Raw genomic sequence first — 21947 nt, forward strand, 5'->3', positions numbered from 1 at the left:
CTCCTTCTTCCCTTTCTCCCACTTCCTCCCTACCTCAGCTTTCTCTTATTCTTTCCCCATTTCCACGCTAACTTTCTTTCCTTCTTACCCTTCCTAATCCCACACTTTCTAACTCTCCCTTCCCGCCCTACCCTCTCCTCTTCTTCCCCTCTCACTCTAACTTTCTCTCCTGATCCTACCTCCTCCCATTTTCTCTCCTCCTGCCCTTTCTCACCCCCACCTTCTCCCGAATAGTGGACTTATTGATTCCAGGTTATTAAACAAAGGGAGTCCTAACCCGACATGGTTTTGACAAAGATTGTGATTGTGATGAACTTAATTCTTCGACCAATATGTTTAAAAACTGAGGCTAATCCAAACTGTTTCTTGTAAAAATAATAAAAGCTGACATGTTGATGGATACCTTCACGTTTAGAGAGGCAGTCTAATTGTTTCATCTTGGTCCCAAAATGCAGCTGTTTTAATTGTGGTTTTGTTTGCAAATGTATGGTCAGGTGAATGCAAAAACGGAAACTTCGTAAATAGTTTTGAAACAAAAAAGAATTAAGAGGTTACAGGAAATGGGACCAAAGCCAGGCATGATCTTACTGACTAGGTGAAGTACGGTTTCCGACCTGCCCTTGAAATCCCGTCTTCCTGTAGGTTCTAAACGAATGAGAAACCTCCTCAGTTTGTTTGTCGCTGTGCCCGGGAGAGCCCCGAGTCCCATTCGCGGGGGTTTCGGGACCATACCTGAACGGGATGTCCACCAAGCAACGTGTGGCAGACCGGGGCTGAGGAATGGACCGGTGAATAAATATCCTGTTTTACTGAGAGAGCTATGCAATTCAATCCCACCCCCCCCCCCCCCCGCCCCCCCGGCTCTTTTCACCAAACCCCTCTCACCCACTTCCTTGGTCATCAATCCATTCCCATCTCTGTTCGGACCAGTGTTCTAACCCCCTGCTAGAGAAAAAAAAGGCATTCAATTCTGTTTTTTTAAATCCACTTGCAGGCAGTCCTGTGAGTAGCAATAGTTTTTGATGAAAGCAAATTACTGCGGATGCTGGAATCTGAAACCAAAAGAGAAAATGCTGGAAAATCTCAGCAGGTCTGGCAGCATCTGTAAGGAGAGAAAAGAGCTGACGTTTCGCGTCTAACTGACCCTTTGTCAGTTTCTCTTTTGGTTAGCAATAGCTTTTGCCTATCTCCATCCGTTCATGTGGCTGTTACAATGTTACTGCATCCATGACCTGGGTCCAGCATGAGAGCGACCACTTGTGGTTCATTCGTGAACCTCAAACTATCCACGCTGTCCATCTACTCTCCTCCAAAACCCAACTTCCCAGCGGGATAAGTCATCTGCAGTTTGCCTCATTCTGGGCAGGACCTGTCACTGTCACTCCGGGCGCCGGGGTGCTCTCTCTCCATGGATGCTGTCTGAGCCGCTGTGATTTCCAGCAAGTTTTGTTTTACTTTTGTTTTCAGTACAGATTCCAGCGCCTGCACTCATTTGCTCCTGCTGGAACTGTCGGGGACTGGGACACGAGGTCCAATGCAGATCGCGAAACCCGTACACATCAGCCCAGATTTACATCATTTCATCTGTCAGCAGCCATCGGGAGTTAACGTTTCTAATGAAATAACATTGGATTGGAAAACATTGGATTGGAAATGTTAACGTTTCTTTCTCTGTGCAGAGATGTTGTCAGACCTGCTGAGTTTCTCCAGCATTTTCTGCGTTTGTTTTTGTTTATTTCCAGCGTCCGCAGCCTTCAGGGATTTTTTTGTATCATTTTGTGTGTGTTGACGAGCTGGGGGGTTGGGGGCGCCGAGCTGAGCTGACACTCCCCCCTCAAATCTTTGCGGATGACATTTTACAGAGAGCTCCAGACAGGTCGTTGTTTAACAGGAGATGGTTTTGATGTAACAATCCGGGAGCGAGAGAAAGTGGGATAGGATAGTGAACATCCAGAGAAGGTGGTGATTGTGGGCAGAGTTCCAACATGTAAAACACACTGGATAATTACACGATTAAAGAAATATTTGGAGGGATATGGGCCAAGCACAGGCAGGTGGGACTGGTTTAGTTTGGGAATATGGTCGGCATGGACTGGTTGGACCGAAGGGTCTGTTTCCGTGCAGTGTGACTGAGTGCCAAATGTGAAGGGGGTGGGGGGAGGTAAGATGACCCTTTAAATTAACCCAGGTTTTTCTTTCCGTGAAATCCGAACCAGGTCTTTGTGAATACCCTGTGTGTGTGAGAGGGAGGGGAGGGGAGGGGCGGTCTGTTGCCTAGCGCTGGGGCTATCCCGATGTCCCGGGGTTAGCTGACACCTGCTGCTATCTCCCCCGGCCGGCCGAATGGACGCGGTTTGGGAAGTTTTAACAGTTCGCCTGTTGCTGTAATGGGGAAGGCGGGTCCGCTCCACCTAACGCGGCCGGGTTGAGTGCTTCCCCGGGGGTTTGGGGGCTATAGGGAGGGGTGAGGGGGGAACATCTTACCAAGTTATCGCGGCCCCGCTCCTCCCACGAACACTGCCCTGGAGCTTTCCTCCTGACGGGGAAGATCATCAAAGCCCGCACTGAGGACTGTGTGAAATTCACACTTCGAGCAGAAAGAGCCGCTGTGTCAGTCTGTCAGCTGGCATGTGTATCTGTAACCCTGGATCTGTCTGCTGCTATGTACACTGTATGCATTAGTGGTTGCAGTCAAATTCTTAACTGAAGCCTTTCCCTGATCTGTGTGCAACTATATGGACCGATCTGATGGACAATAACGCATGATACACGCCTTGACAATGCAGTGAAAACGTTAATATTCCCAGTCCTGTTAAGTGCGAAGCTCTTAATGTCTGGTGAGCTCCGATGAGCCCTGGTACAATACTTGTATCTAATTCGACACAGTGACTTTTCTTGATCCTGCCCACTGCCCAGTCCCTGCTGTTCTCTGTTTTGTTCTAAGAGCGAACACGCAGAATATACGTGTCTCAGTCACTCTCAGTGGAGTGTCATATTATAACCCTGCCCCCTATTGTTCTCCATTCAGCCCGCTTGAGGGGGGAAATCTCAGGATGTGAATTGCAGTTTAGCATTATTCAATGTGCGAGAGGGTTTTACTATTAGTTAGTCACAGGGGAAGGGGGCATCAGACTTTACCATCAGAGACCTAACTGAAATCTCTGAAGGTATTTTCATAACTGTGCAATAGTGAAAAGTCTTGGCATGGATTTCCAAGTTACATTTGCCATGATCTATAAATAAAATCTTGCAGCCACTGAGATGTCAATAACTGCAGTGGGAGGGCTGGCTATAATAACTCGGCGCATGATTCCGGGATATAATTCCCCAACATAGCCAAACAGTGTGATAGGATAATTATATCCCGACACTTCCACATCCGTTGTCAGAGTGCAGGTTTAAATCAGTTTCCTGTTACCGGTCAGGTCAAGATTCAGGCGCAGAAATTCTCCACGTGATATTTCGACTGTTTATGAAAGTTTCCGAATCGGATGAGTGATGACAGATATTGTAAACTGCTACAAGTGGACCTGTATAAACATTTCTCCTTAGGTGCCAGGCTGATCTGTGGAGTGAATTGAAATAAGAGTTGCAGCATAAAGTTCAGATGTATTGCTGTTTTCTGTGCTAGAGATTCTGTAAAAAAAGGGGGGTGGGTGGGAGGGAAAGCAAATGCTTTGCACTGAATGATGGAAAGACTAGTGATTATTATCAATGCACTTGAGAAGGTGCCGTTGAGTTGCTTGTTTGAGCCCGTACAGTCCATGGAAGGGTAGGTGCACTTACCGGAAGAAGTAGGCAATTCAGCCCCTTGAGCCTCCTTCTGTATTTAATACCATCATGGCTGATCTCATCTCGGCCTCTACTCCATTTCCTGCTCTATCTCCTAAACCCGTGCACCCATTACTAATTAAAAATCTGACCAGCTCCTCCTTACATTTACTCAATGTTCCAGCGTTCACCACACTCAGTGGTAGTGAATTCCACAGACTCACCTCCTGTTGAGGGAAGTAATTTCTCGACTTTGTTTTAAATCTGCCGTAAAACTATGACCTCTCTTTCTAGATTGCTCTACATGAGGAAACACCCTTTCCGTATCTCCTTTGTCAAAACCCTTTAACATCCTATAATTCCTCAATTAAATATTTTCTCATTCCTCTAAAAGGCAGTTGCCATATTTTGATCCAATGGAAGCAAAAGATCAGAATTATATCTCCAAATGAGGGTGATACCTGGCATGGGGATTTTACAGGTGGTTGTGATTCCATTTGTCTGTCTTTATCCTTCTATGTGGTAGAGTTCATGAGTGTGTTGAGGAGGAGGTATAGTTGCAGGATCAAATGGTACTATGCATCTTGTAGCAGACACAGACTGCAGCCATGGTGCAGTGGTGATGGGCAGGTTGTCAGTAAACTGATCTAGTGAAGTAGGCAAAAGTGAGGACTGCAGATGCTGGAGATTCGTCGAGAGTGTGGTGCTGGAAAAGCACAACTGGTCAGGCAGCATCTGAGGAGCAGGAAAGTCAACATTTCAGGCAAAAGCCCTTCATTAGGAATGAGGCTGGGAGCCTTGGGGTGGAGAGATAAATGGCAGGGATGTGAGCTAACTGGAAGATAGCTGAGAGTGTGATTGGTAGACGAAGGTGGGGGTAATGGTGATAGGTTGGAGAGGAGGGTGGAAGGGATAGGGGAGAAGGAAGATGAACAGGTGGGACAGGCCATGAGGGCGGTGCTGAGCTGGAAGGTTGGAACTGGGATAAGGGGGAGGGGAAATGAGGAAGCCACATTGATGCCATGGGGTTGGAGGGTCCTGAGGCGGAAGATGAGGCGTTCTTCCTCCAGTCATCAGGTGGTAAGGGAATGGCGATGGAGGAGGCCCAGGACATGCATGTCCCAGGTGGAATAGGAGGGGGAGTTGAAGTGTTCGGCCGCAGGGAGGTGGGGTTGGTTTGTGCAGGTGTCCCGGAAATATTCTTTGAAGTGCTCTGTGAGTAGGCGTCCTGTCACCCCAGTGTAGAGGAGACTGCATCGGGAGCAGCAGATACAGTAAATGAAATCTTAAGTGTTGTTGGAATTGCACTCAACCAGGGATGTGATTAGTATTCCATCACACTCGTGACATCTGCCTTGTCAATGGTGGATAGCTTCTGGGGAATCAGGAGGTGAATGGCCATTGTGTAGCCAGTCTCTAACCTCCTGTTGTAGCTACAGTATTTATTTGTCTGGGGCACTTATATTCCTGTTTAATTGTGATGCTGATGGCAGGGGTTTCAGTGATGGTAAAGTCATTGAATGTCAAGAGGAGATGTTTAGATTCACTCTTGTTGAAGGAGGCATTGCCTGACAATTGTATAATGTGAATGTTATTTGCTACTTAACAGCTCAATATTGTTCAGGTCTTATGAGGGCACAGACTGCTGCAGTGTCTGTAGAGTAGAATTTAACACAATACAATCCACATTGAATTACTCATCTTATGAAGCACAAGTCATTGATAAAGCAGCTGACAATGTTGTGCCTTGGACAATATCCTGACAACTTCCAGCATGATGTCCTGAGGCTGAGAAGATTGATCTCCATATTCACACCCAGTGGAGAGTTTCCACTGATTCCTATTTACTTAATTTTTCACTAAGTTTTTTTTTGCTGTCTAGATGTTCAAGGCTACAAGAAACCTAGAATTGAGTGGTCTAACAAATCCAAACTGAGGGGTATTCCTGAACAAATGAGGTTTGAACAGAGATGCCTTGATGGTATTCTTAATAGCCCATTCCCTCATTTTGCTAATGGCTGAGAGTATTTGGATGGGGTGTGGTATTATATTTTCGCTGTTTATTTCTTTTGAACAGGGCATGCCTCGGCATTTTTTGAACTTTATTGGATAGATGCCAGTGTTCTAGTTGTGTTGGAATAGCTTGGCCAGAGATTCATCTGGTTCTGAACCATAAGTCATCAGCACTGAAGCTGGGATGTTGTCAGGGCCACATAGTCTTTGTAGTGTAGAGTGTACTCAATTTCCTTTTATATTGTTTTGAATCATATTGGCTGAAGTTTAGCTTCTGTGATTGTGGGGACCTCAGTGCTAGACCAAGATGGGCCAAATACTTGTCACTTTTAGCCTCAAGTACTTCATTCCTGACATTTACAGTTGTGCTGGGCTTTTCTATCAATAGGGCACCATCTTAACTTTTGTATAACCACCCAATTAACCTTTTCATGACTAATGTGAAGTTAATAGAGCTATTGTAGAACTAAGTGTTTAAGCAGTCTCATACAATTTTCTCGCACAGAAGGAGGCCATTTAACCCATCATGTCTGCACTGGCTCCTGAAAGAGCTACCCAACTTATTCCATTCTCCAACCCTATCTCCGTAGCCCTCTAAATTCATCACTGTCAAATATATATCCAGCTCTCTTTTGAAACCTTGTGCAGAATCCACCTCTACCACTCTCCTAGGCAGCGCATTCCAAATCCTAACAACTCTCAGAGAGATAAAGTCTCTTTTCATTTCACTCTGAGCTCTCTTGCTGACAATCTTGAAATCATGATCCCTAGTAGAAACAGAATATCCTTCTTTACTCTGTCTAAATTGTTCATGATTTTGAACACTCCAATAAGGTCATCTCTTAATCTTCTTTGCTTCTCTAATCCTTCGTTATGTCGAAAATCCCCCATTCTTGGGACCATTCTAGTTAATCTCCTTTGCACTCTCTCCAGGGTTTGAACATGCTTCTTTAAATAAGGTGCCCAGAATTGAACACAATACTCCAAATGTGGTCTGACTAATAATTTGTAGAGATGTAGTCTCACCTCCTAGTTTTTACACACCAAGCCTCTATTTATAAACCCAAGGATCCAAAATCGTCTTAAGAACTGTTTCAACTTGCCTGGCCACCTTCAGAGAATTATGCACTCGAATCCTGAGGTCTCTGCTTTTGTATTCCCCTCCATTAAGCCTGTATTGCCTCTCTATGTATCTTCTATCAAAATACATTACCTCACATGTCTCTACATTGAAATCCATTTGCCAGGTGTTTGTCCCTTTGGCCAACTTGTCATTATCCTTCTGAAATCGCACCATCATATTCACAATTCACTATTCTCCCTAGCTTAATGTCATCTGTACATCCAGCTCAGAATCGATTTTATAAATCAGAAAAAGCAAGTAGCCCCACACAAATCCCTGGGGAACACCACTGTCAAATTGTCTCCAGTCTGAGAAGTGTCCACCTATACCTACCCATTGTTTTCTATTTTTTAGCCAACTTTTGATCAATGCTGCCATGTGTGGCATTGTCAAAGAACTCTCAGATATGACCTGCTTTGACAAAGCCATAGGCGAAAGTGAGGACTGCAGATAAGAGTCAAGATTAGAGTGGTGCTGGAAAAGCACAGCAGTTCAGGCAGCATCCGAGGAGCAGGAAAATTGACGTTTCAGGCTGGAGCCCTTCATTAGGCAAGGCTTTCCCAATGGAGGGCTCCTGTCCAAAATGTTGATTTTCCTGCCGCTCAGATGCTGCCTGACCTGCTGTGCTTTTCCAGCACCACTCTAATTTTGACAAAGCCATGTCAAATGTCTGGTATAAACTTATTTTTCACCAAGTGTATATTTATCATGTCTTGTGTTATGGCGTCCTTCAGTTTTCTTGCTATAGATGTCAACCTGACAGGTCTGTAGTTTGCTGGGTTATCCTTTTTGCCCCTTTTGTAAACAATGGCTTCACATTTACAATTCTCCAGTACCCTGGTGTAATCCTATGTTCAAAGAGGCCTGAAAGAACTCTGTCAATGGCTCCGCAATTTACTCTCTTACCTCTCTCAGCAATCTAGGAAGCATCCCACCAGTCCTGGTGACTTGTCTAGCTGGAGTGCTGGCAGCCTTTTTAGCCTCTCATCTTTATCTATCGCCAATCTGCTCTGTTGCTCAACACTCATGTTTTCAACTAAACCATTGTCACCAATTTATAATTTGGTAAAGATAGAAGCAAAGTACTTGTTCAGTACCTCTGCCATACCCTTTGCTTCAGTAAGCAACTTACCCTGCTTGTTCCTTACAGACTCCACACTTGCCTTCAATAATGTTTTACTATCTGTATGTTTTAACAACATCTTACTCTTTGTTTAAGTGCAGTCTGCCTTCCTCTTCTTGTGCTTTCTTGCAGCCTTCTTATTCCAGCTGTAGCCTGTCTGCATTTAAGATACTCTTTTGGATTTCTATTGCTACTGTTATTCTAGTATACATCATATGCCTCATTTTTCTTCCTTATTTACTCATCAATAGCCTTAGGCATCCAGGATACTATAGCTTTGGATATCCATATTTATTTCTCATGAGTATGTACTGAGATTGCATTCTCTTCATTTCACTTTTGAAAGCCTCATGATCACATTACATTTAATCTTTGTTACATACTCTTACTACAAAATGCAAAAGTGTATAATGTCTTCTTTGTCTATTCTTCAAATGTTAGAAATATATTTGTGGTTAAATTGTTGTGATTGGTCCAATAGTTTAATGGAGACAAGAAATCAAAGCTATCAAGCCAGAGAAGTAATTCACAGAGCTATTTATAGAATCCCTACAGTGTTGGACCAGGCCATTTGACTCATTGGGTCCACAACAACCCTCGGTAGACCATCCTACCCAGACCCACCACATCCCTGTAACCTTGCATTTCCCGTGGCTAATCCACACATCTTTGGACAATGAAGGAATCCGGAGTACACGGAGGAAGCTCATACAGCTATGGGAAGAATGTGCAAACCCCATGCAGATGATCAACCAAGGATGGAATCAAACTCAGGTCCCTGGTGCTCTGAGGTAGCAGTGCTAACCACTAAGCCACCTTGTTACCAGTCATGGGGGAGTGGGACTGGCTGAGTTGCTTTTACAGGGAGGCAACAGACGTACAATTGCCAAATGGCTACTATCTGTGCCGTAACCATGCTATGACTCTGCTTTTCTAGGAATCTGCAACTGATAGCCAGCCAACAAAAAAAATGCAGATTTGAGAGAAAGAATAACTGATTGTAACAGCAAAGATGGAGTTTATTTCATAAAGGCTGAAATAAATGATCACCCTCTCAATGTTGTACATATATACAGATGGTTCAGTATTTATTTTATCTTAAAGATTTGTTCCTGTTATTTTCTGATTGTTTGTCTCTTTGTTTTATGTACCTTTTGCCTTTAAGATGCTTCACCTTTAGGAATTCCAGGCACAGTGTATACAAGTCTGCAACCTGCTCAGTCTGACTGAGTGAGCAACTGGCAAGCAGTGAACTTAGTTGGGCTGTTGTTGTGTTTGTTTTATAACTTGTAACGTATTTTACTATTTCAAATAAATTAATCTACGCAGTTTGTCAACCCTGGAGGAGTAATTCATTGTCATATCATTAATGTCAAAATATATTTAAGATATTGAATTTGATCCATTAATGGATTTCCTGGCCCTATGTTAAAAAATGTTTTTTCATAACCTTTTTAAACAAAATTTTGATTTATTGCATTCGTGAAATGAAAAAAAGCAGTTGAAAAATTTATAAATGTTGTATGTAGCTTTGCAATTTTGTTCAAATTATAAATTGCGTTTTTGACCATTTCCATTTTTGAGTGGGAACGTTGAGAAGTTCTCTCATTTCCTTCCTGTCAGGACATTTGTGGCCATCTGAACTGTGATACCCTTGGAGTGGCGGACACTGGGACTATGTGTGACAGAAGCAGGAGCTGTGCTGTGATTGAGGATGATGGACTTCAGACTGCCTACACTGTGGCACATGAACTGGGTACAGTGACAAATCCCCTCAAATGTGTATCTTGAATGTTTATTTAATGGAGTTGCTTGCATGCACCCTTCTGTCTGCCATCTATGTCTTAACAGTTGGATATATCTTGACCTTAGCGTTACCGCTTTTCTTTTCCTTCTCTCTAAGTGTTAAAATATCCGGATGTTTTACTCTTTTCTGACCGGATATTTTTCTACCATTATTAGAAGAAACTTTTCTCCCCATTTACATGCTAGTCTGTGAAATATTTTTTATTGAATTGTATTCAAGAGGAAAGTTATAGAACCCATATTGCCATTTATCAACTCCATGCAGTAAGCTAAAGTTAATAACACAATGTGCCTAATTCTTCTATATGAAAGACAGGATAAAGGTCATGATTAAAAATAGTACAATCTGTTTTGTAAGCGTATAAAGCAAGGCTGGATAGGCTGGGACGTTTTTCACTGGAGCTCTGGCGATTGAGAGGCAACCTTACAGAACTTTATAAACTAATGAGGGTATTGATAGAGTTAATGGTATTTGACGTTTCCCTAGGTTGGGGGATTTCAAGACAAGGGGGCACATTTTTAAGGCGAGAGGAGAGAGATTTTAAAAAAAGACATGAGGGGCAACATTTTTATGCAAAGGGTGGTTCGTGTGTGGAATGAACTTCCTGAGGAAGTGGCAAATTCAGGTACAATTACAACATCCAAAAGACATTTGGATAAGTACATGAATGGGAATGGTTTGGAGGGATATGGGCCAGAAGCAGGCAGGTGGGACTAGTATAGTTTGGGATTATGATCGGCATGGACTGGTTGGACCGAATGGTCTGTTTCCGTGCTGTATGATTCTCTGGCTCTCTAAGTAGCATAGAGTGAATCGCAGGACCATGACCTTTGATTTCATTTTTTGAATATAGGTTCAAGTTCTTGAAATGCTCCAGAGTGCCTGGATTCAACCCTTGCATCAGAGAACTATATCCTAAATATAAGACTGCAGGGTTGAGTGTTGCATCTTTTGAAAGCCAAGAATGAGAAACTGCATGTTAATGTGTTTTCTCATATACATTTTATATCAAAAACAACACAACACAACTTCCAGCTAAACTGGGCAAGGAACAAATGTCAAACTGGCAGTTGCAGACAATAATCGATACAAGGAATGATTCACTGATGGAATGGGTAGGGTCAGGCAGGAAACATTATCAGCATCATTTTAAACAACATTAATGTGTTGCATTTTGGTGCAGCTTTTCAGTGCTTTGATTTGAATGATCTTCCCCCATCATTATCTATCTTGGGTCCACATAATTTGCAGTTTGTTTCATAGCTTATCACACACTTTCCTTGTTGGACAGATTAATAGGCTGATTATCTACCTGTTGAACTGCCTTATGAATGCTCCTTTTGTGGACAGCAAGCTTTAAATCTTCTGGTTTAGAGATTGCAACGTTACCTACTGAGCCTCAGGATCTCTAGTTAGTTCAGTTACAAAATCGAAGCATTAATTTAATGACATATAATTAGTTGTAAAACAATTGTACATCTTCTGACATGAAGCATAATTGAGGAATGTAGCTTGGAGAAGAGGAGCAAGACATGTCCTGGGGGGATATCCTGAGGTTATATGAATTTTAATCAAAATTCTGCAGCAAGGAAATGAGTGGTAGCATAGAGAAGAGAGAAAGACAACAGTGTAATAGAATAAAACTGCAATTAAGAAGACAAGAGAATCACTATGATAAGTATCTTACTTTCCTGCATCCAGGTGCTTGAATTCTTTGTAAAAAGTATGTGAAAACCAAAATATTTTTCAGATCTTAACTTCAGAATAGAAGTAATAATATGGTGTACAGTAGCATTAACTTGATTCTGCCACAAAGGCACGATGCTCTCACTGCTGGAAAACTATAAATTTAATCATCTGTTACCAGTTTGGGAAGTCAGATACTTACAAAAATGTTACCTTCACCTATTCGGAATTCTGTTTCTTCGGGCTTTCATTTTCTTTTGAATAGTATGGAAATATTTGAAAACCAAACTAAAAAAGTGATTTATTTTAGAAAGAAATAGCTGCACTTCACCACTGCGAGTTAGACATACTGAATGTTATTTGTTGCTTTGCTCTGAGTAGTTCTGGATAAGTGCCAGCTTAGTCCTCCAGAGAAAGTTTGGCATATTTCCACTTTCCATGGTCATAATGTATTGGAGACATCTGGAGTGCTGTGAATATTTTTCTAGATTTTTGTTTTACCTTTATTTTACAACTAAATAGTTCTGTAAATTCTTAATCTCTGATTTTCCCAATACTTTACACATTTTGCAGCAAAAGTATACAATTTGACTGGGAACAAAAGTGAAGAATAAAATTTGGGTGTGAAGTGACATATATTGAATTTAGATTGGCCATTTGAGACAGCCTCAAGGAAGATAGTGTCTCAATACTTCAGGATCATATCATTGTCATTTATAGCTGCAATTCACACAAAGTAAAATTTAACAAATTTGTAAATTGGTTCACTGGTCAAGGTCGGAATCATTTTGAGTTTTAGTCCCAGTCTTTAGCCTTAATATGAAGTGCTGCCCATTTAATATATTCAAATAATTTAGTGCAGAATTTGGTCAAAGTATCCAACAACACAGGTGCGGGTCTTGTTTCAAAAATAATTAGTCTAGCAGAAAAACTGAAGCTTGATTGTTAAATGATATTACAATCATTAAAGTTAGCAAAATTTAACAATAATTATTTTGGAATAGTTCCATGTCTCCTGTACATTTAGCCAGAAGTACTAAAGTAATTGTATAGTCTTCCTATATTCAATTTGGTTCTGACTGGGTTAATATTTTCTCATTTTTGACAGGTCATGAATTGAGCATGCCACATGATGATTCAAAGCCATGCAATAAGTTATTTGGTCAGATAGGGGGAAACCATATGATGGCTCCATTGTTCATCCGCCTCAACAGAACTCTCCCCTGGTCTCCTTGTAGTGCATTTTATATCACAGAATTCTTTGACAATGGCCACGGTAAGTAAGTTAGTTACAATATACTAAGGTGGATGTCTTCTAAGCTTTGGTGAAACATTTGCACCTGCCTCAAACCTACTGTAGAGGAACAGTTTATTTCTAGTTTGTGGGACTATTATTATTGGAAACAATTGTTTTTAATTGGACCATCTTTATATCTAATTGTTTGTTAAAATCCTGCATGTATTGGGATCAGGAGAAAATATCTCTGTTGTAAAAGGTTGCAAATAATGCTACTACTTGTTAACTAGACTGAACTAAATATAATGAGGACCGCCAGGTTGTAATCCAACAGGTTTTTTTGAAATCACAAGCTTTCAGTGCAACTGATCACCTGATGAAGGAGCAGTGCACAGAAAGCTTGTGATTTCAAATTAACTTGTTGGACTGTAACCTGGTGTCATGTGATTTTTGTCTACCCCAGTCCAACACTGGCAACTCCACATGATGAGGTTTACCTTGATTCAGTTTCCAAATACCATGGATTTTCAGCCTGAAGCCATTTACAAATGTGCATAAGGGAGCAGGATTCACTAAAGTGTATTTTGGCAATGTTGGAACCTCACTAAACTATCAATAAAGTTAATTTGTGTACAATTAGATGATCATTTTACAGAATCTTTAGTTCACAAACATGATTGTGAATATGTAGATTTATCTGCAATTTTCTGTAAATACAGTTTATCCTTTAAAATCTACTTATTATATATAGGATCTCCAAGGTGATAAATACCTAGTGATCAATATTCAATGCTCTGTAACCAGGGGAAAAAAAGCAGATGAGATAATAGCAAGCTTGCTATCCCACGATGTAATAAATCTTGTGTTTGCAAGTCCCTCTGAAAACAATTCCTTCCATTTCTAGGTCTTATGAAGTGATAGTGATCAAATACTTAATGCCTATGCCTGAAATAGTTTTCACTCCTGTTTTAATGGAAGTATAAAGTCATCCATTTCAAAACTGCTTTAAGGCTCCGCTAAAGAAAAAGGTACTACTCCAAATCTAATGTTCGACATTAGACTCGACACTGAAGAAGAATATTGAGAATATGCTAAAAATAAAATTCTGGAAACTTGTACAATAATATTTTTAAATTGATCCTGATAACTTATCTTTGGGAAATTATAGAAGAGCAGTTAGGTTTTTTTCAATTGCATAAACATATTGTACACGCTGAAGTGTGGAAATCTGAAACAAACACAGGAACGCTGAAGACACTAAACAGGCCTGACAGCTTCTGATCACGAATTCTGTCTGCCTTTCGTTATTCAGACAGGAAGCCGAACAATAACTAGCTATAAATTCTGTGTCTTATGAACTTTCTCCACAGCTACCCGATGAAGAAGCAGCACTATTTCTTCAAAATAAACCTATTGGACTATAACTTGGTGTTGTGTGATTTTTAATAATAGCCAGCATGTTGTTTAAAGAGGCATCATGTGGCTAAATAGTAATTAAGTAATGAAGATAAATGTACACATATCTTAAAGGGGTCTTTTGTCAATTCTAAAGTGATCAGTTTTGCAATTCATATTAGGTGTGGTTGATTGTTAAATGATATCACAATCAATAAATGAATTGCATTGGTGAAATAATAAGGAATATTTTGATACGCATGGTATACCACGGATAGGATCCAAACTGCAAAAAAATACTGTTTCAGTTTTAGTGGATTCCAACTAAAATACTTTCCCTTCTTGAGTGCTAACTGACTTGTATTTTTAACATTTTCTAAGTTATATTTTAGTAGATATTGAACTAATATTTATTAATTATGCCTGCAGTACCAAAACTAAATTTTTCTTCATCTACTGCCTTTTCTTGAATGTTACATTGGACTTCTGCAAGGTAAAGCTGGTCTGCAGTAATAGCTCAAAAACAGTGTGCATTTCTTCAAAAGCTTATTGATTCCAACAGAAAATAAATTGTGTACAATGTAAAACTGGCAACTAATTTGATATAAACTCATTTCATGTTCTTGGTGTAAACTTGTTCAACCACCTTTAATAGATGAAATGAAAATCTGCAGGGCTCATTAGCTGGGCAAATCTGAAACTATAAATGGACATATGCAATCAGGAAGAACGATCATTTCAGCTTCCAACCCAACTTAGTTGTAAATATTGATATTCAATCATTATTGGAACTCCAGCTAATTTTCTTCTCCCCAATATTGGTCTCTTTCCCCATCCATTCTACAGCATGTCCCAGATAGGGATACAAAATTTTGGGCTAAAATTAGTTGATGGCTACTATCAATATGTTGCAAACAATTTGGTTAGTCAATTATGAAACTTACTTGCAGGTGAGCAGATGCTGTTTTGAAATTCCTTGTAAGCATTGACATCGAAACAGGTGTAAGATGGATGGATAAACTACCACGTTCAGGTGTAATGTCATGAGTTCCATAAATATTTGATCCATTTACATCCATTGTCAAAACAGAATATACTCATTAAAAATATGTCAAATGTGCAAAACTTAAACAAAATTCCTGATTCTACCTGGTGCTCTTCTCAGGTGACTGTCTGCTCGATGCTCCTGTGGATTCAATTCCATTGCCAACTGAGCTGCCAGGCCAGGCATACGATTTGGATGCTCAGTGCCAGCAGATTTTCGGGGAAAACTGCCAACACTGTCCAAACACGTCCGAGTCTGATGTGTGCTCTCAGCTGTGGTGCAGGTGTGAGAATCAAACTGAGTGTCTCACCAGAAATGGAAGTCTCCCATGGGGAGATGGAACTCCATGTGGCCAGAACAAAATCTGTGTAGATGGCATGTGTATTGGGAAAGACGAGGTAACTAGCATGAAGGTAAGGTGCGTAATTGTGTGGGCTTTCCCCCACGATTGTTTATCACATTGAGTTTAATATCTCCAATATTTTATTTGCTCTATTGGTGCAAATGGTTTTAAAAATACATAATTCATAATTACATAACAAGAAAGACTGAGAAAATATTGTTGAACAGTCACAATTTATTTAGAACACTAGTTAATTCAGTCCCAGCGACACTTTTACAATATCAGAAACAAAAACAGAAATTGCTAGAAAAACTCAGCAGGTCTGGCAGCATCTGTGGAGAAAAAGCAGAATTAATGTTTTGGGCCAAGTGACCCTTCTTCAGAATATGATGTATTAAAACAGCACAGGACTTCAACATGCATCGTTGAGGAGCCTTCAGTTCCCCCTCCAAAAAAACATCAGATCACTGCTAAGGGGGAGGTGTCAGCATAGTTGTCATGTCACTGGACTAGCAATCTAATTTGAGGGTATTGGTTCAAATCCCACCATGGCAACTGCTGGAACTTGTATTCAATTAATAAAACTGGAATTAAGTTTCACTCATGGTGCTAAGAAGCAACTGTTGTAAACACTCATCTAGTTCACTAAGGGAAGGAACACTGCTGTCCTTACCTGCTCTAGCTTACCTGTGACTTGAGACACACTGCAATGTGCCTGAGTCTTAACTGCCCTCTGAAATGAGCTAGCCCTTAGGGATGGGCAACAAATGCTGGCCTTGCCAGTGATGCCCACTTCCCATAAATGCATAAAGACAGGAGAAAAAAACAGTGTTTAAAGGACTTTCTAAATGGTGTAAGGAAGGTTTGTGGCATCTAACAGGTAGACAAGGTGTCCCAATTCGTATCACCCGGCACTTGTTTTTTGGGCATCAGTTGAAGATTAAAATGCCAATATTTTATGTAACAAAGACTGAGAAAATATTGTTGAACGGTCACAATTTATTTAGAACACTAGTTAATTTAGTCCTAGCGACACGTTTACAATATCCGAAACAAAACCAGAAATTGCTAAAGGGACCATTAGCATATTTATTTTAAGATATCTTAGTTGTTTTTTCACTTTTATGTAAAGGGAATACTGATTTCTTTAAACTGGTTGCAAATACTGTAACTTTAACTGTACTACTTTAATATTAAAAATACGTATTTGGTATTAGGGTCTGTATTTGATTATGTGAGATTTTGTCAATGAAACAGATTAAGTGTTAAAAATAAAAATAATGCAGGTAGACAGAGGAGTGGCAGGCTTTGGCTGTACCAATTAATTCACATGTGTCAGTGTTCTCAGTTTAAATCCAGTCCTTAGTGATGGGGTGAAAGTCTTTTCTCTTTGTTTCCTGTAAGGATCCTATGCAAAAGCTCTATTGTATTAGTCTATTCCTTCTTCACAAAACAAAGCAGCCAATAATTGAGCCAAAGTTGGTCATATCCTCCCAATACATCTGTCCAGTTACTGAGGACAAGTCACGCTGCGAGAATACCTGCTGATTTGAAATTGAGTCCGATCATCAAGCAGAGTGCAGGGAAGTTTAATTTTCATTGAACACATATTTGGCAAGAACGTTCTTTACACTAATGCAATCATCAGTAGGAAAGTGTTTTGGCTAAATTCATATCAAACCTCAAGACAACATCTGGACTGACTGCTTCACCCAATTTCTGCAGCATTTCATACCCAGTGTCCTTTCCTTCACATACATTCAATGCAATGGGTGATAGAAGAGTCTACGTAATAAATGATGGTGGGTAATCACTTGAAAAAGAACTGTTCAAAACAAGACAAAAAAATTGTTGTTTTAGATGATGTCAAGATATCCATTATCCCCTTGCCTACACTTATCTTAGAGTTTGCTGACCATTCTTCCAAATTATAATAAGGTACATATGACTCCAGATAAATTATTCATGCTAGCTTAAGGGGGCATCATGACCTAAGTGATTCATTTGACCTTATTTGGGGCTGAATTTCTTATGGTAGAAATTTGGAAAGCTAATTAAAGCTGTAACAGCAGTTAAATGGTGCACAGTAAATGAGGAAAGTTCAGTTCTAAAGGTATTTCAATTTCTACCAGTTTACAAGCACGAGGTGACATTTTCAGACAATTTTGCATTGAATTTTTGTCTTTCTTGCAGACTGTTGTCCAAGGAAACTGGGGATCCTGGAGTCCATGGGGAGAATGTTCCAGAACTTGTGGTGGAGGTGTGCAGTTTTCATTCAGAGAATGCAATGATCCAGTGCCTCAAAATGGTGGGAAATATTGTGAAGGACAGCGAACGCGGTACCGTTCCTGCAATACAGAAGATTGCCCAAATAAATCTGGTAAGTAGCTTATTTTAGTTATTTAAGAATACTGGTAGAATTGTCAAAACGGAGTGATGATTCTGGAATGTTATTGCAATTACACCAAGAAGATAAAGCTTAGAACCTGCAAATGTAAATGGTTCACAAGCACATAACAAATCAAAACTCATCAGATCCATTTCATTTTGAGATTTGTCTGCTCAGCTGCTTTCAAACATAAAACCTGGAGCTGAATTCCCATTCTGGGTTGGAACAAGATGTCAAGGCCAGTTCTGCCTCTTTTCAGCATGCTTTAGATACTCCAATTCAATTCCTGAACCAAATGTGGTTGAATGAATAGGCTCGTCAATCAAACAGAAATGGTGGACAGGAACCCAGCACTGGAGTGTCAATGGGAGGCCCTCCAGCACTCGCTCAACAGCCGCACTGACCAAGTTGAGAGCTGTCTATCTGGGGCATGGAGATAGTGAGGGAAAAAGAGTGTGGCAAACTTACCCAATGTTAGCGTTGAGGTATTATGTTTGTAAACTGATGGATGAATTGTGCAGAGGAATGGGATATGTTCATGTGCAACAACATCAGACATTTCAGTTGGGAGTGCAGGTGAAGTGGATAATTTTCTCTCCATTGTTCTCTGGAACCATTAACTTGGGCTCTGACCACTCTTTCTGGGTCACAACGACAAATTATTTTGCACTCATTGAATGTGGATGTTGAATGTAAGGTCAGCATTTATTGCCCATCCATAATTGCCCTGGAACTGAATGGCTTGCTAGGCCACTTCAGAAAGCATTTAAGACTCAACCACTTTGCTGTGGATTTGAAATTACATGAAGGCCAGACCAAGTGAGGACAGCGGATTTTATTCCCTGAAAGACATTGCTGAACTAGATAGATTTTAATGAAAATGTGGTTGCATGGTCACTGTTCAGCCAGTTTTATTCTAGATTTATGTTGAATGGTGAGATTGAAACCCAATTCCCAAGGACATTCGAACCTGGAACACTGGAATATTCATTTTATGATAATTATAGAATCCCTACAGTGCAAATAGAGGTCATTTGGTCCATTTAGTCTGAATCAATCCTTTGAAGAGCATTCTCAAAATTTTCCCCCCACCCCCTTGCCCTCTGCCCTGTCCCTGTAATTTCACATTTCCCATGACTAATCCACCTAACCTGCACGTCCCTGGACACTATAGGCAATTTACCAGGGCCAATCCACCTAAGTTGCAAATTGTTGGACTGTGGGAGGAACCCAGATGGAAAGATGAAAACTCATGCAAACATGGGAAGAATGTGCAGACTCATTGCAGACAGTGTCCTGAGGCTGGAATCGAATCCAGGTCCGTGGTAGCAGTGCTAACCATTGCGCTGCCCCAATACCACCATAACACCATAATGCCATTGCCTCCCCCTAAATTGGAGGTACTTCCATTACCCGGGATCTGAAACTCCTGTGATGCCATCAATTGTGTTGGCTTCCCTCCATATAAATCAGGAAGGCAGTGACAGGCATGAAATGCTGCTTAGTAATCCTATGACTAAATTGCCTTATATTCTCCTTCAAAAGTTGCTTTCAAGGTTTGAAAGGAATATGCCAACTTGAACTCCCAACAAATGTAAGCACAAGTTTGTCTGGTACACTGATTGGACTCTTACAGTTTTCTGGAAAGGGTGAATAGTTTTGGCAATTTCAATCTAAGTCCTGTTACAATGCAGTAAGTATTTTTAAAACAAAATTAGGGCTTACTCCCAATGTATCACAAAGAAAATAACTTGAGACTTTGTTTATTTTGCTGTAGGAAAAAGCTTCAGGGAGGAGCAATGTGAAAAGTACAACAGTTGGAATTATCAAGATTTGATTGGCGACACTGTAAACTGGATACCCAAATATTCAGGCGTGTCCCCAAGAGATCGGTGTAAACTGTTTTGCCGTCCCAAAGTGAAGAGTGACTTTGACTTTAAAGTGTTTGAATCCAAAGTAAGTACCTCCTTACAATAGACAGCTATTTACAACTATAACTAAAATGCATTAATTGTGGAGATACTCAAAATATCAAACAGCATCTGTTTCTCTCAGCTACCATCCGAAATTAATGGTTCCAGCATTTTATGTTTTTATTTTGGATTTCTAGTATCTGCTGCATTTTGCTTTAGTTCCATAATATTTTACAGCTATGTTTTTATTGTCGACATTGTAGTTTAAAGTTGAGCATCGCTATATTTTTGAAATATTTCTTGGCATCCTACCATACTGTCAGATTCCAAATTACTTCATCTCAATTATCTACTGCGTTCTGTATTCTGAACTGACTTGTTGAACATCTCTTTTAACCAAAATAAATTAGTTGGTGATTTTATGAAAGAGTCATTGAAGGTAGCATAAAATTGTTGGATTACTGGATAAGTACTCCAAAACAGGGATTCATTGATATGGCCCAGAATGTTAACTGTCACAGGGAGACTGTAAGTGTAGTTGGGGGGAGTTAATGGGTAGAGCACATCAAAGTGGGACCAGTTTAGGAACAAACCATGAATAATGCAATTCCTACAGTGCAGAGAAAGGCTGTTTGGCCCATAGAGTTAGAATTGTCCCTCAAAAGAGCATTCCATCCAGACCCAGCACACTACCCTAACCCTATAACCGTGCATTTTACCATTTTTAATCTACCCAGCCTACACGTTCCTGGACACGACAGACAATTTAACATGGTCAATTCACTTAATCCATTGCACATCTTTGGATTATGGGAGGAAACCAGAATATCCAGTGGAAACCCACGGAGACACGGGGAGAATGTGCAGACTTCACGTAGACCGTCGCCTGAGGCTGGAATTAAACCCAGGTCCCTGGTGCTGTGAGGCAGCAGTACTAACCACTGAGCCTCTATACTGCCTTACTGAGTCACCTTGCCACTCCTGCCCACAATGCATTTTAACCTGGCTGAGTTTGCAAATACGCCCTGTGGAGCTGCTGGTGAGTCTGTGAAATATTTAAAGAGACTATTAATCAAGGTTTTAACGCACAATTCCAACTTTGGCAGCTAACACAGCAGGTTTCTCGACCTGTGTGGATCATGCCGTGTGAACTCAGATGAGAACACAGCAGGGCAGTCCTTGTTCACTGACTGACTGGGAAGCCTTCAGATTGTGAAATTGAAGAACTCCAGCCATACATATGTGAGAAGCTACAACTCACTGCACTTTCTCTGAGAGAGTGCTCTTACTGCTTGGCAGATGACTTCCAATTCCTTGGAAGTCAGTTCACCTGTCTTGGAATCAATTCACTTTGAACTGCACCTCCACTTCACTGCTCATCCCTCTGAAGAACAAAAGGAGCAGCCACATCAACAGTATGAGGAACAGCAGCAGCAACACATTGATTTCTCCTCAGTTATGTGCTACTTTACAGGACAAAGGGATAAATTTAGGCTTGTGGCTCAAAACAGTCAAGACTGTGAATCAGCTGTCTTGCTGTGGATGAGTATCAGGATGTTTGGGGTAGCATGTCATTGCAGTCTTCTGGAACGAGAACTCTTCAAAGTCAACCCAGGGCCACTCGTTGTCATTGACCGCCAAGTTGGCTCCAAATGGATTGATTCCATTTCTGGCTTCTCCCTGGAATTTTGCTGATTCTTCTGTGAGGAGAGAAAATAGAGACATGAATGTGAGAAACTGAGTATGTGGAGAGGAGGGAATAACAGTATTTCTGGAGGATAATTCTGAGCAAGCAGCTTGAGGTAGCACAAAACTAAGGATAATTGTGAAAGCTGGGCGTTCACATGGATTCTCTTCTGCTGAAGAAATGTTATTCATGCCAAGTTTTCATGTATAATTATGAAAGAAAAAAAACAAGAGTGTAGTCTTTAAAATATAGTCTAATAAATATCAGTCACTGCAGCAATTCTACTGATTTTTCCAATCAGTGGAGAATCATTTACTCCCTTTTTCACTTGGCTCGATTTTGTTTGGTTTTTACAGCATCTTTATCTTTTATAGTCCATCATAGACTTAAAAAGCACATACCAGCAAAGAGTGAC

General features: G+C 40.6%; 1 protein-coding gene across 2 annotated transcripts in view; it reads left to right on the top strand.

The window, feature by feature from the left end:
- LOC122540669 (A disintegrin and metalloproteinase with thrombospondin motifs 8-like) overlaps nucleotides 1-21947 on the top strand; it is a 41058-nt gene that overhangs the window by 3213 nt on the left and 15898 nt on the right. For both annotated transcript variants that reach the window (XM_043676711.1, XM_043676710.1), the window contains exons 2-6: nucleotides 9654-9786; nucleotides 12632-12799; nucleotides 15321-15613; nucleotides 17737-17923; nucleotides 19710-19888. In XM_043676711.1, the coding sequence (XP_043532646.1) occupies nucleotides 9654-9786; nucleotides 12632-12799; nucleotides 15321-15613; nucleotides 17737-17923; nucleotides 19710-19888 (960 nt within the window). The remainder of the gene's footprint in view (nucleotides 1-9653; nucleotides 9787-12631; nucleotides 12800-15320; nucleotides 15614-17736; nucleotides 17924-19709; nucleotides 19889-21947) is intronic.

Source organism: Chiloscyllium plagiosum, chromosome 35, assembly GCF_004010195.1.
Source record: "Chiloscyllium plagiosum isolate BGI_BamShark_2017 chromosome 35, ASM401019v2, whole genome shotgun sequence".
Taxonomy (NCBI): Eukaryota; Metazoa; Chordata; class Chondrichthyes; order Orectolobiformes; family Hemiscylliidae; genus Chiloscyllium; species Chiloscyllium plagiosum.